Source organism: Fukomys damarensis, unplaced genomic scaffold (assembly GCF_012274545.1).
Source record: "Fukomys damarensis isolate Sample0158 unplaced genomic scaffold, DMR_v1.0_HiC HiC_scaffold_8, whole genome shotgun sequence".
Lineage (NCBI taxonomy): Eukaryota > Metazoa > Chordata > Mammalia > Rodentia > Bathyergidae > Fukomys > Fukomys damarensis.
Genome location: NW_022900920.1, coordinates 662,761 through 688,996, shown reverse-complemented (window position 1 = coordinate 688,996; position 26,236 = coordinate 662,761). Strand labels below are relative to the sequence as shown.

Below are 26,236 nucleotides of genomic sequence, written 5' to 3'. Positions count from 1 at the left end.
GTTTTTTATGCCAGTAGATTTGTAGTATAGTTTCAAGTTGGGGATTGTGATACCCCCTACTTTGTCTTTATTGTCTAGAATTGCTTTTGTTATCCTACATCTCTTTTAATTCCAAATGAATTTTTGAATTGTTTTCTCAAGGTCTGTGAAGTATGCTACTGGGATTTCAATTGGGACAGCACTGAATCTATATAGCAGTTTTGGAAGTATGGCCATTTTCACTACGTTGATTCTTTCTACTCAGGAGCAAGGGATGTCTTTCCATTTTCTAATATTGTCTTTGAACTTTTTTCAGAGTGCTGTAGTTTTAAGAGTAGAGGTCTTTGATCTCTTTTGTTAGGTTGACTCCTAGGTATTTCAATTTTTTGGATGCTATTGTGAAAAGAATTATTTGCCCCACTTCTCTCTCAGTGAATCTGTTTTTCATGTACAGGAAAGCTATTAATTTTTGATTGTGTGTTGACCTTGTACCCAGCTACTTTAATGAATTTGGTTAAGTCTAGAAGACTTTTAATACAGTTGTTGGGGTCTTCTATATAAAGTATCATCTGCAAATACTGACAATTTGACTTCGTAATTTCCTATCTTTATTCCTTTTATTTCTTTCTCTTATCTAATAATGTTTCCAAAACTATATTGAACAGGAGTGGTGAGAGGGGACATTCTGATCTTATTCCTGATTTTAGTGTGAAGGATTTCAGTTTTTGGCCATTTAGTGTGCTGTTGACTGTTGGTTTTTCATAGATGGCTTTTATCAGATTGAGGTAGAGACCATCTATTCCAATTTTCTGTGGGGGTTTTATCATTAATGCATGTTGGATTTTGTCAAATGCTTTTTCTGCATTTATTGACATGATCATGTGGTTTTTGTCCTTGGCTCTATTAATATAGTATATAACATTTATTGGTTTGCATACGTTGAACCATCCCTGCATCCCTGGGATGAATTTCACTTGGCCAGGGTGTATGATCTTCTTCATTCTACTTGCAGTATTTATTAGGTACTTATTAAGGATTTTTTTGCATCTATGTTCATTAGTGAGATTGGCCTATAGTTCTATTTTTTGGTTGGGTCTTTCTCTGCTTTGGGGATCAAGTTGATGCTTGCTTCCAGGTATGAATTTGGAGTATTGTTTCCTTTTAAATTTTATTGATGAATTTAAACAGTATTGGCAATAGTTCCTCTCTAAATGTCTTGTAGAATTCAGCAGTGAGCCTCAGGGCCCAGGCTTGTCTTAGTTGGTAAGTTTTTAATTGTGTTTTTCAATTTCATTGATAGATATTAGGCTGTTTAGAATTTTTATATCATCTTTGTTCAACTTTGGTAATTTATATGAATCTAGGAACCTGTCCATTTCTTCTGTATTTTCCATCTTATTGGTGTTCTTAAAGTAGATATTGACGATCTTCTGAATTTCTGCTGGGTCTGTCATAATTTCACACTTTTCATTCCTAATTGCATGAACTTGGGCCTTTTCTTTCCTTTTTTGATAAGGTTGGCTAAGCGTTTGTCAATTCTGTTTATTCATTTGAAGAACTAACTCTTGGCTTTGTTGATTTTTTTTTAATTCTCTTAGTCTCCATTGCATTGATTTTTGTTCTGATCATTATACTCTCCTCCCTTGTATGAGCTTTGGGTTTTTCTTGGTCTTCTTTTTCTAGAAACTTGACGTTCAGCATCAGATTGTGTAATTGAGCTCGCTTTGTTTTTCTAATATGAGTATTCACCACTATGAATTTCCCTGGTAAGACTGATTGTGTCCCATAGATAGGTTGCATTGTCATTGTTATTTAATTGTGGGAACTATCTAATTTCTTCTTTAATTTCCTCTGTGACCAGTTGGTTATTCAGAATTGTGTTGTTCAATTGCCATGTGTTTATGAAATTCTTATGGCTTCTTTTGCTATTGATCTCTAATTTCATCACACTGCTGTCTGATAATGTACAGGAGATAACTTCAATTCCTTTGCACTTACTTAGACATGTTCTATGAGTGAGTATGTGGAGCCATATACAGCTGAAAAGAATATGTAATCTGATTCTCTGGGGTGGAACACTCTGTAAACATCTGTTAAGTCCATTTGTTCAAGAGTTTGATTGAGTTCTAGTATTTTATTTTTCATTTTCTCTCTAGTTTACCTATATGTGACAGTGGGGTATTGAGGTCCCCCACTACTATTGTGTTACTGCTTATTTGATTTTTCATGTCCATTAATATTTGTTTTATAAAGTTGGGTGCACTAGTGTTTGGTGCATATATATTTATGATTGTCATCTCTTCCTCTTGGATTGTTCCCTTTACAAGGATGTACTGTCCTTTTTTGTCTCTCTTAGTCAGTGTTGGCTTGAAATCCACTTGATATGCAAACAGGATAGCTACTCCTGCTTTCTTTTGGATTCCTGATTAATGAAGTATTGTTTTCCACCCTTTAACTTCAGTCTGAGTTTCTTTTTGAATTAAGTGTGTTTCTTGTGTACTGCATATTGTTGGATTTTGCTTCTTGGCCCATTCTGCCAGTGTATTTCTTTTGATTGGTGAATTAAGACCATTAACATTAATAGTTATAACTTATACAAATTGACTTATCCTTGTCATATCTTTGTCTTTTTGTTGGATTTTTCCCCTTTGTGTTTAATTTGTCATGCCTGATGGGTTCATTTTGCTGGGCTTCCTCAGGTTGTGATCCTTGTAGTCTTTTCCTAGGATACTGTTTAAAATTTTTTGGACCTCTGGTTTGGTATTCATGAAGTTCCTGAGGTGCTTTTTGTGATGAAAGTATCTTATTTCTCTATCAATTTTGAAACATAGTTTTTTGCAGGGTGCATCAATCTGGTTGGAGACTGTTTTCCTTGAGGGTTTCAAATATATCACTCCAAGCTCTTTTTGCCTTGAGAGTTTGTGTTGAGAAGTCTGCTGTGATTCTGATAAGCTTTCCTTTGTATGTGATTTGTTTCTTTTCTCTAAGTGCTTGTAGAATTTTATTCTTTTGTTGTTTTTGGAATCTTAACTATTATATGTCTATGTGTAGATTTTTTAAAAAAATCACAGCTCGTTGGAGTTCTGTATGCCTCACTTATCTGTATGTCAAATTGTTTTACCCTACTTGGGAAGTTTTTTGCCATTGCTTCTGTGAACAGTTTTTTATGCCATCTGTACTCCCTCCTGTTTCTTCATTAACTCTAATCAGTCTTACATTATTCTTCTTTGCATCATCCAACAATTGCTGGATTGATTTCTTATGGTCCCTTACTATTTTAAAGAAATTTTTCTTGTCCTGGTCACCAATTGTAACCCTATCTTCTATATCTGAAATTCTATCTTTGCATTGGCTCAGTCTGCTTCATGAAACAGGAGTTTTTAATCTTCTGGAGATCTGTTTGCATTTGTTTTATGGATTCCATTTGGTTCCTGTTGGGATTCCATCATGTTCCTGAGCTCCTCTATTTTTTTGTCTGTGTCCACTCCAGATTTATTAACTATGTCTTGCACTATGGGCACATTCTATGTTATTATCTTAGAAATTATTTCTGATTTCATTTTTTCTAGATCATCTTTTGTTGCCTGTTCAGGGAGTCCAGGTGGTTGAGTATCTGCTTTTTCTGTCTTGTTTCCCTTTGGTGTTGCCTTAGGTGATCTGGAAGTCTGGTTTTGGGATATAGTTCCATGTCTTCTCATTTCAACAGATGCACCTGCTGTGCCTTTGTTGAGGCATATGTTGTCTTGGGAGGCTTCTTGCTGGGGCCTGAGCACACTTAGGATGGTATCTAGGTGTGCCTCTTGCTGGGGCCCCTGTGTACCTTGTTGTCTGAGAGGGTCTTTGGCTGTGGGCTGTGCTCCCCAGTTCCTATTGCCTAAGCAGGCTTCTGGCTAGGGTCTCCACCAGAGAGAGTATAGGGGCAAGCCTCTGACTGAAGCTCTTTTCCAGTTGGGCCCTTGGTTGGGCAGGCATGCCCTTGCCTCTGGGGTCAGTGTGGATCCCTGGCTGGAATCTGCTGGCAGTCACAGTGGTCTGGACCACAACACTGCTCCTCAGAATCTCAGGAAACATGATTTTTATAACAACAAGTTTTCTGTCACAATTAATGCAACAGTGTAATGCAACCACAATAAAATGGTATTAGAGTTTTAAAATATAGAGTGACAGGTGAATTTTAAGGTTTGAATAGAACATCAAATTCATTAAGAGTATCCAAAACATTCTAGAAAAGGCAATAATGAAAAGGCAATTGTCCTATCATGATTTAATAATTAAATATGGTAACAAAAACAGGGCAGAAGCAGACCAGTATATCTATAAAATAAATCTTAAACAAACCTATATAAATATGACATGCAAACTGGCTTGTTCAGAAGGTAGTATTTTAAGTACAGAAATTATGCTGCTTGGCTATTTGGCTAATCTCTTAGGGGAAAATTGATTTGGAGCCAAACTTCCTTCAAGACACAGCTATAAATTCTACATAGAGGAAAAGGCCAGAAATCACACACACACACACACACACACACACACACACACACACACACACACTACAAAAATATATAGAAAGGTATCTTTACAATTTTGGTCTGTCAGATATCACGCACTACTGGCTGCCCATAAATGATTTTTTTTTTTTTTTTTTTTTTTTTTTTTTTTTTTTTTTTTTTAGTTTTTGGTTAGCAGAACACTGATTGCCTAAGAGATATCTTCACAACTCCATCAGAATTAAATGTTTAAATGCCTTATAAGGTATTTAACTTAAAATGGGCTTAATCACCAGTACTGCTCCCCCAAAGTATCTTGTTTACAGATTTATATATTATAGAATTTTTCCAACAATATTATTTAATTTTAAAAATCTGATCAAGTAATAACAATTTTATTTCATATAGAGACTTATATAGAGAACACCAGTTAACAAAATGCTCATATATCTGTAACCCAGCAGGCTAAACGACATGAATAGGTTTGTGAAAATTATTAGTGGGAACTCTTGATTCCTTTTTCAGAATTAATATATATCCTTCATAATGCCAATAGATGACAATTTGGATTGCTTATATCAGAAGAAGACTCTTTAATTCAAGACCTCAATATTTTTATCAAAATACTCTATTACAAAACTCTAAAAAAGGACATGGCTCCTTTAGGTCAAAGCCATAGAAAAAACAATACTACTGCTCAGTAAATAACATATATGTGATAAAAAATACTGCAGGATGTTTGAGGCTGTCTTCCCAGCAAGTCAACTCTCAGTTTTTTTTTCAGAAAAACTAAACTCAAATGACTGTTCTAACTGGTTAAGAATACCAAGGAAATGTTTTATGATAACTTGCTGTAAACTAAGAAATTTTTCTTTTATATTAAATGTTTAGCTTTGAAATACAACAAAGTCCATTCTCACCTTTTCATAAAGTAGCTGTGGTAAATTCTGTTGCTTCCTGTCCTGAAAATGTTCATAAAGTTGCAGCAGTCTAGCACATATTACTTGCTCTTTATTGAATAGAGGGTGATGGCTAAATTGCAAACCAGTAATGTTGAGATCTAATTGGTACATTTCCCTTTGACCTTCCATTTTGTTCCTAAAAGAACTCTCAATGTCAGATTTTATTGCCTTTAAAAAAAGCACAATGTTAATTTGATTCTCTTTTAAAAAATTACAAGTAACTTTTCCTTATAAGAGTAACATGTCAATTGTAGAACAGTAATATAGTAGAGCAAAAGCAAAAATTTGACCTTCAAAACTGATTACAGCCTTTAATTTCATAAAACATATTTGTATTACAGCATTTTAGCCATCTTGCTATAAATTGTTATCATTTACTTTATTCTTGTTTACTGGTGGAAGTTGGACTTTTGAATTATGGGATTGAAAATAATTTCCTATAGAAACATTATGACAAATGTAACAGGTTTTGGGTCGAGTTTGATTACATGATGGTATAATGATCATTTGTGGGCCAGAATTAAATAGTAATGACTTAGCAAAGCATTATTTTTAAATGAATATATTGCTATTCACCTAGAAAATTCCCTGGAGGCACCTGAGTCATCTAAGTAAATGCTGCCTAAGGAAATTGTTTCTTCTGGTACTTGAGACAGTGTTATGGCTTAGATTTAAAGTTATATGTGTTCAGAGGTGGGGCTTTTGAAAGATAATTGGATTATGGGGGCACTATATTCATCAGTGGATCAATCATTCCACTGTTAAAGTTATAGCTGAATGTGCTGATAGAAAGTGGGGCCTGGTAAGAAGAGGCATGTCCCTGGGTAGGGGTGACCTGGAAGGATGTATCTCCCTTCGTCCCCTTCTCTTTCTGCTTCCTGACTGCCATGAGCTGAGCACCTTTTCCTCCACCATGCCTCTCTTGCCATTCTGTTAGTGCATTAGAACAAGCTGTTCTTGGACTGAAGCCATGAGCCAAAATAAACTTCTCCTCCTTTAAATTGTTAGTGTTGGTATTTTTGTCCCAGAGACAGGAAATTGGCAAAGAGAGATAGTTGCTATCTGAATACTAAATTGCCCCTAAATTGGTGGAAATCTGTAGGCCTAAATTACATGAAAAATGTTGTGTGGATGGTTTAGTCCGTTTTTAATTTAACCACATATGTTTGAATGTCAATGTAATTGATTTTTAATGATGTAATGTGAGAAGGCTGGTGAGTTACTTAGCATGTGTAGCCCAATTCTTGCATGTCTAGACAAATTCATTAATTTCCAGTCACTTGTAGTAAGAGTCATGATGAATCTAACTATGAAGGAGAACGATAAAGTGGGGCGTGGTGGCACATGATTGTAATCTCAGCACCCTGGGAGAATGAGACAGGACAATCCACGTTGAGTCCAGCCTGGGCAACTGAGAGAGTTTAGGAGACTTTGTCTTAAAAAAATAAAGAAAGGGGCCGGGGAGTTAGCTCAGTGGTTCTACCACCTGCCTCACAAACCCAAGGACCGCAGTTCAATCCCTGGTACAAAAAAAAAAGAACGGGAGAGATGGCTCAGTGCAAAGGCCCTGAGTTCAGTGAGCTCCTCAGCCTGATTTCGTCTCACTTTGCTGCTTTTTTTTTTTTATAGACTCCTTCCCTTACTCTCTAATGGTGTACATGGGTGACAGAGACAGGAGGGCAGTCTAGACTTGCTGTGTGACAGCAGGGTACTTCATGGCTGAAACGAGACTGTCGTGCTCCACGAGTTCCATTTGCTCCTCATGTCCTGCTGCTTTTTCAGTGTGGATTATTGGGAGTGGGCTGCAGGGAAGTTTTCTGAGCTGAGAGGCTTGGGCAGTTGGGTAGAGGAAAACTGGAGTGTAAGGCTCTGTGCTTTCCTTTCTACATTGCTCACCAAAGAATGAGTCATCCCTCTTGTCTGTCTCTCATCTCAGTACCAGAAAACAAAAAGACAGACACTGATCCCTCTCTCTGGATCAGTCTGAAATTCACATTGAAATTTAATTGCCATTATGAGATAGTTAGAGGAGGGAACAGGTGATACCTATAAGATGTGATTAGGGCTCTGGCCTTATGAAAGTATTAACCCATGAATATAATTAGTAGATTAATGGATGTCTCAAGAGTGTGTCTGCTATAAAAGCCAGATTGGCTAGGTCTCTTTGGAGCTGGTATGGTTCCTGTCTCTTTGATGGCACAGATGCCATGTCCATCTCAGGACCCTACCAGAAAAAACATCATCTTCAGATTCAGCCCCCCAACCACAGGACAGAATTGTGAGCCCAAATAAACCACTACATTTTATAATGTACATAATCTGTGGTATTCTATTATTTAAAACATAAAAATGGACTAAGACATATACTGTCTAGTGTGTGCCAGTGGTATTTTACCTGCTGCTATGCTGAAGAAAATGGTTGTCCCATCCCAAACCTGATGTAAACAAATCAATGCCCTCTTAAGAAATGTAGGGTACCCGTATAGTGGCTAAATATTTCCTGGGTTAGGAAGCTTCCCTTCTTCCTCACTTGGATTTCAAGAAGGCAGGCAAACAGCTACAAGGCTTGTTTTTCTTTAATCTATATCTATTACATCTGTGTTCTTTAAGGTTCAACAAAGATCCCATTACAGGGATTTATCACTTGCTATTAAACTGGTAACTGATCATTATCAGAAAAAAAAACTCACAAAGAAAAAAGTTTCCATTTTAAGTTTTAAAAATTATAAGTGAATTTCTAGAAATCAAATCCCTAAACTACAGGGGCCTGTCTTGTTAGTCAGATTTATCATTAGTTGAAAAACTGTGCTGCTTACTTGCTTTGGATTTCTACGGGAGTGACATAAATCATTGGCCCTATCATATTCAGTGCCTACTAACTGTGGTTCTCAGAAGCTGGAAAAGGGTAACTGAGATGGTGGAATTTCTAACAACACTCAAATGAAGTAAGATTAGACTGGAGAGCAAAAGCTACAGGTGGAAGTCAGTGTAGGCTTCAATTATCCGAAGAGATGTATAGGTGAAGTGCTTTATGAGTTCTTTATGGTCAATTAAATAGAAGTAATGAGGGATAGATTTTAATTCAACAACAGAAAACAATACACAAAACTGTGCAACACTGGAATGCATTTTCTTGGGAGGTAAACTCCCTAATATACTGGCTGTAAGCAACAGTTGATTTGAGGAGATTGAGTAGACTTCTAAAGCCAGGTACCTGTGTTACACCAAATGCACACAGATCTGGGCAACAATGAATCAAGGACCAAGCAAAGGCCCCAAACATGCAGATCTTAATGGAATTGTATTTATATATACCATAATAAAAATGATTAAAAAAACAGGTAATATCAAATCTTAGCAAGAAATCAAGCACCTGAAACTCTCTTACACTTACACTTTGTGTATAATTTCCTACAACTTTTGAAAACCTGTTCAGCATTATATACTAAAACTGCACTCATACAAACCTATAAGCAGTATTTCTACTTTGACATTCTTTGTCTCTCTGTCTATATGTATGTATATATAATATATAATATATATGTGTATATATAATTATATATTATATTATATATATAATTTATCTAAAATAGTCAAAATTGAGAGGCAAGAGTAATCCATAGTGATAGATGTTATTAATAGTATTTACCTTGAATACCATTAATTCATCATTATTTTTTCAAAATTAAGATCTGCTTTAATGTTGCACTCTTTCCACTTCATATTTATTTTGAGCATTTCTCCATGTAATGAACTATTCCTCAAAAATAATCTTAAGAGCTGCTTAATGATTTCATCATAGTTTATTTATTACTAGACAATATATTTAAAGCGTAAAAATTAAACCATAAAATTTTGTTATAATTGATATTAGAATTCCAGCCATGATTACAAATAAACTGCTATTTGTTACCTTCCTGTATGTGGTCTTTAGTGCTGGATTTAAGGATTCCTTGTTTACATTTAATCTGAAATTCCATGACTGTCTAATAGGTGAAGGTAATGACATTATTTCTCCACTCTCTTCAAACCAACACTTTCCCTATCAAAAATATTTAAGATATATAGTAATTAAATATGTACCTAAAAATAAATGTGATGTACTATTCATAAGTTGTATAACTTGTCAGCTAGTACACTTGCCTCACTTAGTTGAAGCAGGCGATTTTCCATTTTATTGCAGGTCTTTTTATATGTTTCTGGCTTTTTCTGAATATAGAGTCCTTCGTCTTCTAAGATGCGTGGCATTGTACCTTTTGGCAGTTTATATTGGCTGGCCACTTAATAATAAAACTTGGATATTACATTAAAGTCCAAAACAGAATAACAATATAGAACACTTATAACAGTTTAAGATCAATATTTTTAATTTATCCAGCATACAAAGAAGCTATTATCCTAAAATATTTCATTAATGTCTTGAATATTTTATTAGAAAAGAACATTACCTGGGGAACTGTTTGGCATAAAAATATTTTCCTGCTTTTTTGTCAGTTTTTCTTGATCATCTTCATATTCAGCAGCTTTTACTTCAAATAAATCTGTAAAAATGACTTCTTGCATAAAATCTTCATCTTGCTCCTCAGCAATATTTTGTAATTTATCACTAACTGAAAAGCATTTGGAGTGACTATAATTTACTGATCTCTGTTGAATATCAAAAAGGAAAATAAGTTTACATGCTGGTCTCCAATGATTAAGATGTGGATAAATAAAATATATTGCAATCTTACTGTGATCTGTAATTCTGATATACTTCATTGGGATCAAGTACTAGCTGAAAGTGTGTTATAACAAAATTTCATTTAACATAGTGAAACTCATCATTATACAATATGATTTTTCTATAGCCCATCTTTGCAATTCTCCATGTAAAGACTACAGAAATAGAACTGTAATTTAAGCCCCTCCTATCCTATGGAAAAAATGTTCAAAGATATTGAATTATGACACATAAATATGAAACTCAAAGTTTAGGACAGAATCCAGAGATGACAAACAATGTGGTTTTAAACTTTCCTTTTTTCCATCACTCAGAGCACACTGCTACCTGATATTATATGAAATAGGTATGCTGTTTTCTAGAAGGTATTTAAAGGCAAAAAAAGAGAAAAGATACAACAAATAAGCCTATGACAGAGTCATTATACTGAAAATAGGAAAAATTATGCATACATATGATATAATATATAAGGTATAAATAATCTGATGATAAATTTGGAAAAAGATATATTACTAAATCTTAAAATATATTTTTATATAATTAAAAGGAGCTGTGGGCTATGATATTAGGAACAGTTGTCAGATAAAATATCTTTAACAATGTATCATTTGAATAGAGATCCAAAGGTATCACAGATAATGAGGGATAAAGCATGAGGCTAAGGAAAGGACTCTGTAGGCGAGTGATGGGGAACGCTGTAGAATTTTTAACGATAATGAACAGCCTGCTGTGGTACATGTGCCAAGTTTGCCACCACTGTTCTAGGCAGATAAATAGGCTTAAAGGCCAGAAGGCAAAAGAATGCTGTAGGTGAGGAGCAGAAGGAAGCCAGTGTGGTTGGAGGCAGGTGTGAGAAAAGGGGAAAGCAGAAGAATGAATGAATTTAGAATGGTGCTGAGGAGGCCAAGTCATGTAAAGACATTAGCATGCATTTTAAGTGAGACAGACCATTAAAAGGTGTAAGCAAAAGAAGAGTTTGTCCTAGATTTCAAGTGGATCATACCGATTACTGTGTGGCATGTAAATCAGCTGTAAGGGCTACAGTGAATACAGATTTGTTATGAACTAGATAGAAGGTCCCCAAGTAAAGGAGAATCTAAGGGTAGTATTAGGTTTGGCTGAGCAACTGGAAAAGTGGGATTGCCATTTATTAGTGATTCTGTTTATATAAAACTATATGTGTGGAAGTGTGGGCATAAGCTTAGAGAAAGCTATGACAAATAGTAATAGTGGTTATCTCAAGGCAATAGAGTATCAGATGATTTTTATTTTTCTTATTCAAAATTTCTTGCTTTTACTTGGTCAAATTTTTAAAACACAAAGTTTTTATTATGAAAAAATAACGAAAAAGGAGTGAAAAGAGCAAAGCAAAGAATACAAAGAAAGGGAATGGAAAGTAAATAGGAAGGAAAATGGTGGCCCAAGAAGGACTTGAAAGGAGGACCTGATTGAGAAATGTCAGAAGATAGTAGTAGGTAGGACAATTGGGAATAGATGGTTCAAAGTGGCAGGGCCTTGAAAAAAAACTGTGAAGACAGCCAGGCTTGGTAGTTCACATCTGTAATAACAGCACTAGGGAAGCTGAGGGAGGAGGATCAGCATGCATTTTAGGCCAGCCTGTGAATACCTAGTGAATTCAAGGAGCTTGGAATACAAGACCCTGTCTCAAAAAAACTTGAAACAAACAAACAAAAAAATTTGTGAAGAGAGTTGAAAGTACAGAGGAACTGGAAAAAGTTATAAGAAGAGGAGAAAATAGGAAGGCTGGTGAGATGAAAAGTCAGGAGGAGATGGAGAAAGATGAGTGAGACTAACTCATGCTCAAGGAAAGGGCAGGCATAGAACAACGGGGAATCAAGGAGGTGGAAAGAAGAGATAGAAATCACAAAGTTATAGGATTGGCTTTGGAGGGATAAATCTTGGGGAAACTATGAAGGGTAGTAGAGATCACGGAGAACACTGTGGGACACTTGGAGAGGATAGGAAAAAAATACACAGACTTTATAGCAGATAACCTATCAATACTCAGCTTTATCAATACTCAATCATCTATGTCTGAGTTTCTTTACCTTTAGAATAAAGATAATAATCCCTGACTCATAGGATTGTTATGGATTTGAAAGACCCAGTTCATTTTGAAAACTTAATATATCATTGGCATCCAATAAATGTTCAATAAATGTTAGGTATTATGAACAGCTACTCAAGTCAAAGAGGAGAAAAAGGTGTAATTAACATTTCACCTTCCATCAAATATTATGTTCTATGGCTTTAACAGAGTTGTTTTCTTGAGAGTGAGAATGTGGGAGAGAAAGGAACAAATCCAACCTGCTCTGATGACTTGCTCAACACTGAGCCTTCTTCAGTACTCAGAATGAAAAATGAAAGACCTTCATCCATCAAGACTTTAGTCTGGGGGTTAAATAACAGTAAATCAATGCTTAGTATTTAAATGAACATTTTTTTCTTCCTATAAGTGAAGAAACACTTTTCTGTTTTTTTCTTTATATTTTTTATTGGTACATTTAAGAAACACTTTTCAGTACTATGGTAAACTATTATTCTAAAACAAGAAGCGGAGGACCAACTTATTTTTACCAAATTATATTCAGCTTTGAGTTGGTTTAGTTCATGAAATTAAAAAAAAATCTTTTAATGTTTTGGTAACTGTAATACAAACCAGAATAAAGCAAAGCCCAAATCTCCATCTTCCCACGTGATTTTTTCTCACTTTAAGAATTAAAAGCATCATCTCATAGTTTAAATAAAATGCTGGCTCAAGTCAGACGTTATTTCTCTATTTTTCAATTGTTTTCGTGTACACAAGTTTTAACAAACTAACACAAGTATTTCATCTCACAATCTTTGGTGGAATTATGGGTAATTAAATGTCTTAAACACAGCATATTATTAGTTATAAACTTGCTGATAAATACGACTTCATTTTTTTCCATGTTTTGAAAAATGGATCTTTTGAATGAAAATCACATGACTTATTTCTCACACATATATTAAACTGAAGTACATTAAGAGAGGTTTATAAGGAAACAATTCTAAAATATAAGGTAAAACTCAGTTAATAAGAATAAAGAGATTTAATATTTGTAAAATACACAAGTTTATATTATAGCCTGTTTGTATGTATGATTTAGCTGTCATATTAACTTTAAAAGTTATTCGTCAGGGTGGGGATATAGCTTGGTGACAAGAGTGCTTACCTGCTCAAACAAACCCTTTAAATTTTATTATGAGTGACTTTATCTTTTAACAATATTTTATTATGCATTTTTAAGATTAAAAAATGCCAACCAGGAATAGGGAGTGACTGCAAATGAGGATGAGGGCTCCTTTTCAGAATGATGAGCTTAGAATTGGGACTGTGGTGTTGATTGCATAATTCTATAAATTAACTAAAAATAATTGGATCATACACTTTTAGAGTGATTTTTTTTTGCTGTTCAGAAAAATGTTTTAAACTTTTAAAAAAATCTATCATAAACTATGGACATTTTAATATCAATGAGCAGCTGAATTGAAGACTTTTCCCCTCAACTTCAAATACAATATAAATAAATGTTTATAAAAATAAGCACAGTTGTGTTCATAAGTCTCCTGTAGCAAAATCCAAGACTTTTCAGTGTTTTTTTTCCTAAAAGTGTGTATGTATGGGTGTGTACATAGGTATTTTCATGAGATGTCATATATAATTAATGTAATCCACTCACTTCTTCACATTATAGGGATGCCATGATATAAAAGGGGAGGAAACAGCAAAGAACTTGAAGCTCCCCAGCGTTAAGGAGCTGTATTATGACTGAACTTTGGGGCCAGGGATGTATATCAGCAGTTATAGTACTTGCCTAGCATCTATGAGCCTCAGAATCAATCCCAACATTGAAAAAAAAAAAAAACCTCAGGCAATGGAAAAAAAGCTTTTAAAAATTTTTATTTTTTTATTTTTTTATGGTAGTAGGGATTGAACCTAAGACCTTTGCACTGAGTTACGTCCTCAGCTCTTTGGGACAGTCTTGCCAAGTCCCCACGTTGTCCAGGCTAATTTTGAACTTGAGATCTCCCTGACTTCCCTTCCCAGAGTGCTGTGATTATACATGTGTCACTCGTGGCTACTTCAGCTCTTTTTTGAAAATGAAAAGCTTTTCATTCCTCATTTTTCATTTAAAGTGGTAAATTTGAAAACAAGAACTTAAAAAGAATTACCTTAGCATTTCTCAGTTTTTTTCTTACTTTGCCTCTTAGTGTCTCTATTATGCTTTGATTTTCTTCTGCATCTAAATCAGGAAACCGACATAATACAAAATTCATAATACGTTTTTTGCAATCAAACAGCAGTAACAGTAAAAGTACTTACTAGACACCTTAATTGCTTGCATGTCTAAGCAATATAAAAATTCTAAAAACTAGGCCATTGCCCCATGAGAGCTTAGAATCCTCTTCTTATCTGAAATATTTATATTTACGATTACTTTTTGCTCTTTTTGTGACTTCACCTTCTTCCACAGTTATTGGCCAAAGCCTTTCTTCAAGTACCTGTTTTAAGTACTTAATATCCATCTCGTAAAATCAGTATGATATTCTGACCCCTACTTTGGCCAGTTCTTAGAGAAAATGAAACAATCCTGTGAGGTATAAAGAAGGCTTCAGTGGTTGTGTGCACTCTAAACAATGTGTTATTTTCTGCTTAACCACTGCATGATCTACTGGATGGAATAAGAGAGAGTAAAGACCTGTGTGCAATAAAAAAAAGTGTAAGACCTAATGGTCAGTTTGCCTTGTATTTTGCTTTTTCTTCTTCTTGCATTTGAATACTGGAAGGTTATGCTGGTGAAGGGCAGGGGTAGGCACAGATCTAAATCATGATAGGTCATGAAAATCTATATAAGCTTAACTATAGCATTCTTTGGTATCACTTAAAAATCACAAGTCAAAAAGATGAAAATAAAGTGTTTGTAGATGGGGAGGGGAGGAGGGGGTGAAGGGAGGGCAGAGGTAAGGGGAAAAAAATGAGAATCAAGACTTGCCATGTAAAGGTACATGATCCCAACAATGAATGTAACTGTACTGTATCCCTAAATGTACCAATAAACTCAATAAAAAAAAAAATATATCCATACTGAAATTAAATTTTAAAATTGGAAGAAAAAAAAAATCACAAGTCAGCTTATTTATACTCTATTCCAAGGCCTGAGAGTGGAAGTCAGCACATAGAAGATGCTAAATAAATATTTGCTGAATAGACAAAGCAGAGTTCAACTATGAGTTATGTTTCTCCCCAAGACTTGGACCTTCCTGAAGCAGGTTCTATATCTGTAGTCTTACCGTCTCAAGCACTAGTGGATTCTCCATGTTTGTAGAAAAAGAAAGGTGGAGAATATGGCATTTACTTCTATTATATGCATTGATTTTTCTATGTATTTCCTTATGTCTATCTTGTATTACCTAGGAATCATTCCTTTAAAAAGTTGTGCTCTTGGCTGCATCTGTAGCACAGGAGTAATCATTTATATCTTTAAAAATAAAAACCAAGAATATCATTTGGTATACTTATTGAAAACCTTTTGAGAGATGCTTGCCTATAATTTCTTCTACTGCAATGTTGTCTGTTTTCTCTGACATCTGCCAAAAAAGAAAAGCAGGTTAACTTGATTATTTATTTTGTCATTGAATGTCTTTTCATATGTTCATCAGCCCATTGAACATCATCTCTTTTAAAATGCCAATTTCTATACTTTTTCTGTTTTCTTAAATTTCATCTTTTTATTAATTTTTAAAGTTTGTTTTTATATATGGTGGATTTTTTTAAATTAAAGAATTGTTTTCTGTAATATCAGGAAGGATCTATTGTTAAAAACCAAGGGCTACTTCTTAGTGTTCATTTATTGCCTTCTTATTCAACTTCTAGTAGAGTCAAATGAGAACAGACATATATATGAAAATCCTTTGAAAACTCAATACTATACCAGTGTTACCGATTACTTGATTATTCTGTACTTTCTTACAATGTTGAGCACACTTAGAAAATTTCCCATATCTTTCTCCTCTATTCTTAAATTTTTATTCATTATATTCTCCAATGGTCATGCCCTACAGAGTAAAAGCAGGGACACTTAAGGGCTTTGGAGAGTGTATGTGCTTTTGTGGTTCCCCAAATCTATTTCTAACCATGACTGTTCTGAGCATCAAAACTGTATTTCTAGCTGCCTCCTAGTAATTCTAATTAAATATCCTACAATCATTAAAATTAAGTATGGTGGTGGAGCAGACCAGTGAGGACTGTGAGCCACCTCCTGGAGCCAGGCTGCTGCTCCACTCTCAGTGCCAGGGCCTCCAAGTGGAGCAGACTGGTGAGGAGTAAGAGCTCAGCTCCCCACACAGCGTCAGGACTCCTGGCTGTGCTGCACAGCAGCGGCACAGGAGGTCATAAAGGCCCCTGTACTGAGCTACAGAAGACAGGGCAGAAGTGAACAAAAGAAACGGGCCTCTCTCAGGCTCCTTGATGAAAACTGAAGCCCACTGGAAAAGTGAAGAGAATCTCTGCAATAAAGGCACACCAGACAACCACAGTTGGTAAGTTGGACGGATTACCTCCTTCCATCGGAACCTGGACTATCTTCAGGGAAAAGGCAGGTGGAACCTGCAGTAGAATCTTGCAGAATTTAACCCTGCAGGTGGTCAGGGAGCTCAATTTGGGCCTTGCAGCCAGAATTCAGCCTGAATCTCAGGGGTCTGCTGCTGGCTTGCCGAGACTGACTTACATCTGCACATTGCTGCCCACATCGTCTATTGTGTCAGCAGAGACATGCCCTGAAGGAGGTTCTTCATTTTTTAAATCTTTTTTTAAAAAATTATTGTTTTTTCTTTCTTTTTCCTATTATTTTAAATTTTTACTTCTTAAAATTTTATTTTTTTCCCTCTCTTCAAATTCTTTTCTTTCTTCTTTTTCCCACTTAATCTCTCACTCCCCCACGTTGTTCTTTATCTCCATTCATTACTGTACCTGCCCTAATTTGTATTTCTTCTTTTTGCTTTCTTATCTCTTTTTCTTTCTCTTGATTGTCATTAGTTTCAAAGGAAAGTGAGTACAATATACAGCTTTCCTATCGCTCTTCTGTTGTTCTGTTCCTGTCTTTGCTCTTTCATTCTGCCTTTCACTCTTGTCTTCAAGTTCCCTACAGTTTGTGTGATCTTCCTGTGTCCTCTGGCTTCACTTGTAACCTTCTCCGATCCTTACACCTATCTAGCCCTCTCTTCCCAACTCTTTCTAAGTCCCCATCATGCAGGGTAAAGTTGTTATATTGAAGAGTTTAACCACCATAAACATATTTTGTGCTTGTCTTTTATTTTGATTTCATTCACACGGTTAAAGGTGATAGATTAATAATTACCACAAATTGTCAATTTCTAAACTGTGATGTTACTGTGTTGCTGATTATATCACTTGGGTTAATCGATCTAATCAGTTGTCCTTCATGGTATTATCAAAATGAGAGTTTCTCTGAGTCATTACAGATTCAAAACCTAGAGGCCAGCTATATCTGGAAGATCGAAGTATTAACCCAGGAATTAAATCAAGGACTGAACCAACAACAAAAATAAAAATGAGGGAACACTTAAGCAAGGCACAAAGAGAGACTTCCAGCTCACCAAGGGCAAATTCTACAGAAAATGAGGTGGAAAAACCTGACAATCAACCACCAAGACACATTGAACTCATAGGACAAGAAGTAATAAAACAGATAAATCAGGCTCTAGAAAAATTCAAAACAGAAACAATTTCCCAGATAACCACAGAGATGGTGAGAAGAATGAAAGAAATGATTAGAGGCTCTAGAACAGAAACAGATTAAAAAAATACATGAGTTGAGGCCATAATAGAAGCCATGAATGTACAGCAAAGAAAAAAATGGAAACCACGCATGCCCAATATAGGAAAGAAATGAAATCCATGATTGAAACAACTATCCAGGAGATTAAAAACTCTATAAAAACTCTCTATTAAAAACTCTATAGAAAGCATTCGCCACAGGATGAAGATAGAATTTCAGATATAGAAGATAGGATTGTGGTCAATGACCATGAAAAGAGAGATCTCTGAAAAACAGTAAGAGACCATGAGAAATCAATATAACAACTCCTAGATGCTGCAAAGAAGAATAATATAAGACTGATAGGAATCCATGAAGTAGCAGGATAGAGTTCAAATGACTTAAAAAACTGTTCACAGAATTAATGACAGAAAACTTACCAAACAGAGGGGGAGAATTTTGCATATAGTTAAGTGAGGCATATGGGATTCCAACTAGCCATGATAAAAAAAAAATCTGCACCTAGACATATAATAATCAAAATCCTGGACACCCAGAACGAAATACCACAAGGAGACAGAGAAAAGAAACAAACCACATGCAAAGGAAAGCCCATCAGAATCACAGAAGACTTTTCAACACAAACTCTCAAGTGAAGGAGAGCCTGGAGTGAGGTATTTCAAGATAGTGGTTTTTCTATAAAATGGAATACTACTCAGCCATAAAGAATGAGAAATTTTTTCATAGGAAAATGGATACATACTGAGGATATACTCCTAAGTGAAATAAATATGCCACACATGCATAAATACTTAATAGTTTCTCTGGTGTGAAAAACTATAATAGTACATAAGATCCTAATGATATAATTGACATTGTGAAATAGGAAGAAAAGGGCTAAAGGTGTAGGGGAAGTGGGAAGGGTAGGGGGAAGGTAATAAGGGAAAAGAAAAAAAAACATGAAAAAAGGAAAAAATTGAAATAAAGTATTTGTAAATAGGGAAGGGAGGAGGGTGAAGGGAGGGCAGGGATAAGGGGAAAAAATGAGAACTAAAACCTGTCATGTAAAGGTACAAGATCCCAATGATGAATGTAACTGTACTGCATACCTAAAATGTACCAATAAACTCAATAAGGGAAAAAGAAAGAAAGAAAAGAAAAGAAAACAGCCTACAACCTAGAAGAAAAGGCTCAGATGCACGCAAATAGGAATGAAAAAGGTGAAGTCACAACAGATTCAGCAGAAATATAGAGGATCATCAATCCCTACTTCGAGAAACTGTACTCTAATAAAGTGGAAAACAGAAGAAATGGACAGATTTCTAGATACATATGAATTACCAATGTTGAATGTAAAAGACAGAAAAATTCTAAACACCCCAGTTACAAGGATGGTTCACCATATATAAATCATACATTATATTGAACAGGAGTAGTGACAGTGGACATCCTTCTTTTGTTCCTGATTTTAGCATGAAGGTTTTTAGTTTTTGACATTTAGAATGATATTGGCTATTGGGTTTTCATAGGTAGTCTTTATCAAGTTGAGATAAAGACCACTTATTCAAATTTTCTGTAGGATTTTTATATCATGAATGTGTGTTGAATTTTGTTGAATGCTTCTTCTGCATCTATTGAGATGATCATATGGCTTTTGTCCTTGACTCTGTTGATACAGTGTATTACATTTTTTAAAAATTTACATATGTTGAATTGTCCTTGAATCCCTGGGATAAATTCAACTTGGTAAGGGTGTATAATCTTCTTGATGATCTTCTGTATTCTGTTTACCAGTATCTTTTTGAAGATTTTTGCATCTATGTTCATTAGGGAGATTGTCCTGTGGTTTTCTTTTTTGGCTGGGTCTTTCCCTGGTTTCGGAATCAAAGTAATAGTTGCTTCCAGGAATGAATTTGGAAGTATTGCGTCCCTTTCAATTTCATGGAAGAGTTTAAAGAATAGTGGCAGTAGTTCTTTTCTAAATGTCTTGTAGAATTCGACGTGAATCCATCAGGGCCTGGGCTTCTCTTTGTTGGTAATGTTTTAATTACATTTTCAATTTCACTGAATGTAATTGGGGTGTTTAGAATTTTTATCTTTTTTGTTCAACTTTGGAAGTTCATATATATCTAGGAATCTGTCCATTTCTTCTGTATTTTCCATTTTATGAGAGTGTAGGTTTTCAAAGTAGGTATTGATAATCCTCCGGATTCTGCTGGATCTGTTGTGACTTCAACTTTTTCATTCCTAATTGCATGAATTTGAGCCTTTTCTTTATTTTTTTATGAGTGTTTATCAATTTTATTCTTTCAAAAAACCAACTCTTCGATTAATTGATTTTTGTATCATTCTCTTAGTCTCCATTGCATTAATTTCTGCTCTGATTTTTATAATTTCTTCCCATGTACAAGCTTTTGGTTTTTCTTCCTCTTCTTTTTCTAGAAGATTAAGGTTAAGGATTAGGTTATTTGTGCTTGCTCTGTTTTCCTAGTATGGAATTTACTGCTATGAATTTCCCTCACAGAACTGCTTTCATTGTGTCCCATAGATTCATGCATGTTGTATTGGCATTATTGTTTAATTGTAGAAACTGTCTAATTTCTTCTTTAATTTCCTCTGTGGCCCAATGGTTGCACAGCAGGGTGTTATTTAATTTCCACATGTTTGTGAAGTTCTTGTGGATTCTGAGGCCATTGGTTTCCAGTTTATTGCACTATGGTCTGATAATATAGAAGGGGTAACTTCAGTTCCTTTGCATTTACTTATGCATGTTCTATGAGCTAGCATGTGGTCTATTTTGGAGAATGACCTGTGTGCAACTGAAAAGAATGATATTCTCAGGGCTGGAGATTTAGCTCAGCGGTTTGGTGGCCTGCCTTGCAAACGCAAGGACCCTAGTTCAATCCCCCATACCAAAGGAAAAAAAAAATTCTGATTTTGTGGGGTGGAACACTGTAGACTTCTACTAAGTCTGTTTGTTCTAAGACTTGGTTCAGTTCTATTATTTTCAAGGTGATTTTTTTGTCTGATGAGTTATCTATTTGTGTCAGTGGAGTATTAAAGTCCCCCACTACAGTTGTATTAGCATTTATTTCATTTTTTATATCCATTAATATTTATTTTGTATAGTTGGGGGCATTAGTATTCAGTGTCTATATATTTATGATTGTCATTTCTTCCTCTTTTTCCCTTTTCATGATGTAGTGGCCTTCTCTCTCTCTCTCTCTCTCTCTCTCTCTCTCTCTCTCTCTCTCTCTCTCTCTCCTCTCTTTGTGCCTGGAATCGAACTGGGGCCCTTGCACTTGCAAGGCAGGAGACAGAACCACTGAGCCAAATCCCTGGCCCCCTTCTTTGTCTCTTAATTAGTTTTGGTTTGAAATCTATTTTGTCTGCAAATAAGATACTACTTTTTTTCTGGGCTCCTGTCTCATGGAGAACTGTTTTCCATCCTTTTACTCTCAGTCTATGAATTTCTTTGTGGATTAAATTGGTTTCTTGCATACAGCATATTGTTGGATTTTGCTTTTTAATCTATTGTTCCAGCCTGTTTCTTCTGATTGGTGTTTTGAGGCCATTAACATTGATGGCTATAACCGTTATGTATTGACTTTTCATTGTTGTGTTACTTTCTTGTTGTTGGTTTTTAAATTATTTTTATTTTTCTCACTCTCCCTTTACTTTGTTGCCTTGCCAGGTATATTTGCTCTGTTGGCCCTTATGGACTTGTGGTCTTCATTTTCTTTTCCAGGGTACTGTTTAGTAGGGTTTAGAGTGCCAGTTTGGTGTTCTTGAAATTTCTTAGGTGTTCTTTGAAATGGAAGTATGTTATTTCCTCATCAAATTTGAAAGATAGTTTTGCAGTATATATCAGTCTAGATTGGAGGCTGTTTTCTTGTAGGACTTGAAATACCTCACTCCAGGCTCTCCCTGACTTGAGGGTTTGTGTTGAAAAGTCTTCTGTGATTCTGATGGGCTTTCCTTTGCATGTGATTTGTTTCTTTTCTCTGTCTGCTTGTGATATTTTGTTCTTCTGCTGGGTGTCCAGGATTTTGATTATTATATGTCTAGGTGCAGATTTTTTTTTTATCATGGCTAGTTCGAGTCCTATATGCCTCATTTATCTGTATGCAAAATTCTCCCCCTCTGTTTGGTAAGTTTTCTGTCATTAATTCTGTGAACAGTTTTTTAAGTCATTTGAACTCTATCCTGCTACTTCATGGATTCCTATCAGTCTTATATTATTCTTCTTTGCAGCATCTAGGAGTTGTTGGATTGATTTCTCATGGTCTCTTACTGTTTTTCAGAGATCTCTCTTTTCATGGTCATTGACCACAATCCTATCTTCTATATCTGAAATTCTATCTTCATCTTGAGGCGAATGTTTTCTATAGAGGTTTTTTTTTTTGGTACCAGGGATTGAACTCAGGTCCTCATGCTTGCCAGGCAGGCGGTGGAACCCTTGAGCTAAATCCCCGGCCCTTTACTATAGGGTTTTTAATCTCCTAGATATCTGTTTAAATCTGCTTCATGGATTTCATTTCTTTCCTATATTGAGCATGCATGGGTTCCATTTTTTTCCTATGCTGGGTATTCATGGTTTCCATCATGGTCATGAGCTCATCTATTTTTTGAATCTCTTTCTGTTCTAGAGTCTCTAAACATTTCTTTCATTCTTCTCATCATCTCTGTGGTTATCTGGGAAATTGTTTCTGTTTTGAATTTTTCTAGAGCCTGATTGATCTGTTTTTTTACTTCCTATGCTACTGGTTCAGAGTGTCCAGATAGTTGACTGTCAGACTTTCCATCTCATTTACCCCAGAGTTTACCTTTGGTGGGGTGGAAGTCTGTTTGTGTCTTGTTTAAATGCCTTCTCATTTCTATTTTTCTCACTAGTTCTGTCCTTGGTTTAGTTCTTGAGTTAATACTTTGATCTTCCAGATATAGCTGGTCTTTAGGTTTTGAGTCTCTAATGTCTCTGAGGCAAACTCATTTTCATTATACCAGGAAGGACAACTGAGCAGATCAATCACAACACCTTAGCCCAAGTGATACAATGAACAACACAATAGCATCAGGCACAGCTTAGAAAATGACAATTTGTGGTGGTTACTAATCTATCATCTTTAAGTATGTTAATGAAATCAAAATCAAGGACCAGCCCAAAATATGTTTATAGTGAATAAACTCTTCCATATATCAACTTTACCATTCAGGATGGGGACTTAGAAGGAGTTCGGGAGGGAGGGATAGATAAGATAAAGAAAGGTCATAGGACACAGGAAGTTCATAAAAAGTCTAGGGATCTGTTGAAGAGAAAAGAAGACAGCAAAAAAAAAAAAAAAAAAAAAACATATTCCCAAGAACAGAACAAACTAACAGCAATAGGGTGGCTAGAGATTGCAATCACTTTCTTTTAAAACTAATGACAATTGAGAGAAGGAAAAACAGAAGAAAGTGAAAAGAAAGAAAATAAATTCAAATTAGGATAGGAACAAGAACAAAAAAGGGAGAGTAATGGAGCACAAGGTTAGGGAGAGAGAGAGGAAGAAAAAGAAGATAAAAAAGGAAAAAAATTGAGAAAAGAGAAAGATCAAAAACATTTTTAAATGATTAAAGATTGAAAAATAAAAATACAAATATAAATAGACGGCCTCCTTCTGTGTTTACCTCTGTTGACACAATAGACAGCATAGGCAGGAGAGTGCAGATCTAAGCTAATTAGTCTCAGCAAGCCAGCAGCTGTCCCATGAGCTTCAGGTTGGTCTTTGGCTGCAAGGCCCAAGTTGAGATCTTTGTCCTGCTGCTGGGTTGAACTCTGCAAGGTTTTACTGCAGGTTCCAGCTGCTGTCTTTCCCCCCAAGTTATACCATGTTCCAATTTGAGATGCTGGTGCCTCTGACTTACCAGCTATGGGTGTAGTATGCATTAATCGCAGATTTTCTTCACCTTTCCAGTGGGCTTCAATTTTCATCTAGGAGCCTCAGAGAGTCCTTATTTCTCTTGTTCAGGGGTGGGGGTGGGGGTTGGAGGGCATGGTCACTGCTGCATTGGTGCCTGTGCAGCCAGGCTCCTCTGTGGCACTGGGTCATAATAACGTGCCTGTCAAGGGTTGTACGTGGCACCCAGGTTCCTTTGTGGTGCCGAGTCGAAGGGCCAGCCACCTCGTCTTTGACAAAGGAGCCTATCATCCTCAGTGGAGGAAAGATAGCATCTTTAATAAATGTTGAGAAAACTGGCTTTCAACTTGACAAAGATTAAAACTACATTCCTATCTTTCACCATGCACTAAACTAAAATCCAAGTGGATAAAAGATCTGAATATTAAACCAGAAACACTAAATGTGCTGGAAAATAAATTAGGTAGAACTCTTGAAGACATTGGCATAGGAAAAGTCTTTATGAACAAATCCTCAGTAGCACAGGAACTAGGCCAAAGAATCAACAATTGGGATCTCATCTTATTAAAAACTTTTGCACTGCAAGATAAACCACCAATAGAGGTAAGAAACAACCTAAAATATGGGAAAAGATTTTTACCAGCTACTCCTCAGACAAAGGTTTATTATCTAGAATATAAAAAGAATTCAAAAAAATCAGAACCCCCAAATATAAAGATCCAATTCAAAAATGGGCATCTGAAATGAACAGACATTTCTCAAAGAAGTCAAACCAGCAAACAAATCTACAAAAATATGTTCTACATCACTGGCCATTCAAGAGAAAACAGATGAAAACAACTCTGAGATTCCACTCTACACCAGAAAGAATGGTTGCTATCAAGAAATCAACCAGTAACATATGTTGGCAGGGTTGTGGGGAGAAAGGAAGCCTTCTTCATTGTTGTTGGGAGTGCAGACTGGTGTAACACTGTGGAAATCAATATGGAGATACCTTAAACAGCTAGTTTGGAAGTCCCCTTTGACCCAGCTATTTCTATGCTGGGTATCTTCCCACAAAGAATTAAATGAATCACACCACAGTGATATATTCATATACACATTTATAGTGGCATAGTTTATAATAGCTAAAACTTGGAAACAGCCTAATTGCCCATCAACTGCAGACTGGATAAAGAAGATGTGTTTGTTGTTGTTTTTTTACAAAATGGATTACTACTCAGCCATAAAGAACAAGAAACTAGAGACATTTATAGCTAACTGGATGCACATTGAGGACATACTCATAAGTGAAATTAATAGCACACACATGTAAAAACTGAAGTTTCTCTTGTGTGATAAACTAAAAGTGTAAATGAGAATCAAAATGTATAATTGATATTGTGTAATACGAAAAATGTCTAAAGGTGTAGGGGATTTTCCCCCTTATTAGCTTTCCCCTACCCTTCCCACTTTCCTTACACCATTAGCCCCTTTCTTCCTATTTCACATTGTCTATTATATCATTAGGATCTTATGTACTATTATAGTTTATTTACACCAGCGAAACTATTTGGTGTTTACACATGTGTGACTTATTATTTCACTTAGGAGTATACCCTCAATATGTATGCATTTTCCTATGAATGAATCTAATTTCTCATTCTTTATGACTGAGTAATATTCCATTTTATAGAAAAACCACATCTTCTTTATCCAGTTTCCAACTGATGGGCAAATGGGCTGTTTCCAGTTTTAGCTATTACAAACTGTGCTGCTATAAACATAGGTGTGCATATATCTCTGTGATATGATTCTTTTAATTCTTTTGGAAAGATACCCAGCAGAGCTATGGCTGGGTCAATGGAACCTCTATTCCCAGCTCTTTCAGGTATCTCCATATTGGTTTCCATAGTGGTTGCACTGAAAACTACAGGACTCTGAAAAAAGAGATCAAAGAGGATATAAGAAAATGGAAAGAAATCCCCTGCTCCTGGGTAGGAAGAATCAACATAGTGAAAATGGCCATACTACCAAAACTGCTATACAGATTCAATGCAATGCCAATTGAATGCCAACACTATATTTCACAGAACTAGAAAAAAGAATCCAAAAATTCATTTGGAACCATAAGAGACCTAGAATAGCAAAAGCCATCCTAGGTAACAGACATGATAGAGGGTATAACAATTCCCAATTTGAAACTATACTACAAAGACACTGTGATAAAAGCAGCATGGAGCCAGGGATTTAGCTCAGTGGTTCTGCCACCTGCCTTGCAAGCACAAGGACCCAAGTTCAATACCCAGTACCAAACCAAATCAAACCACACCAAACAAAAAAAAACCACATGGTACTGGCAAAGAAACAGATCTGAGGATCAGTG

The 26,236-nt window shown here is 35.6% G+C and overlaps 1 protein-coding gene across 1 annotated transcript in view; it reads right to left on the bottom strand.

Annotated features, from left to right (window-relative positions):
* Cc2d2b (coiled-coil and C2 domain containing 2B) overlaps positions 1–26,236 on the bottom strand; it is a 110,425-nt gene that overhangs the window by 73,200 nt on the left and 10,989 nt on the right. The window contains exons 4-10 of the mRNA XM_010620871.2: positions 15,743–15,785; positions 14,370–14,440; positions 12,480–12,563; positions 9,877–10,075; positions 9,572–9,708; positions 9,342–9,470; positions 5,387–5,596 (exon numbers count right to left, since the gene is read on the bottom strand). Of these exons, the coding sequence (XP_010619173.2) occupies positions 5,387–5,596; positions 9,342–9,470; positions 9,572–9,708; positions 9,877–10,075; positions 12,480–12,563; positions 14,370–14,440; positions 15,743–15,785 (873 nt within the window). The remainder of the gene's footprint in view (positions 1–5,386; positions 5,597–9,341; positions 9,471–9,571; positions 9,709–9,876; positions 10,076–12,479; positions 12,564–14,369; positions 14,441–15,742; positions 15,786–26,236) is intronic.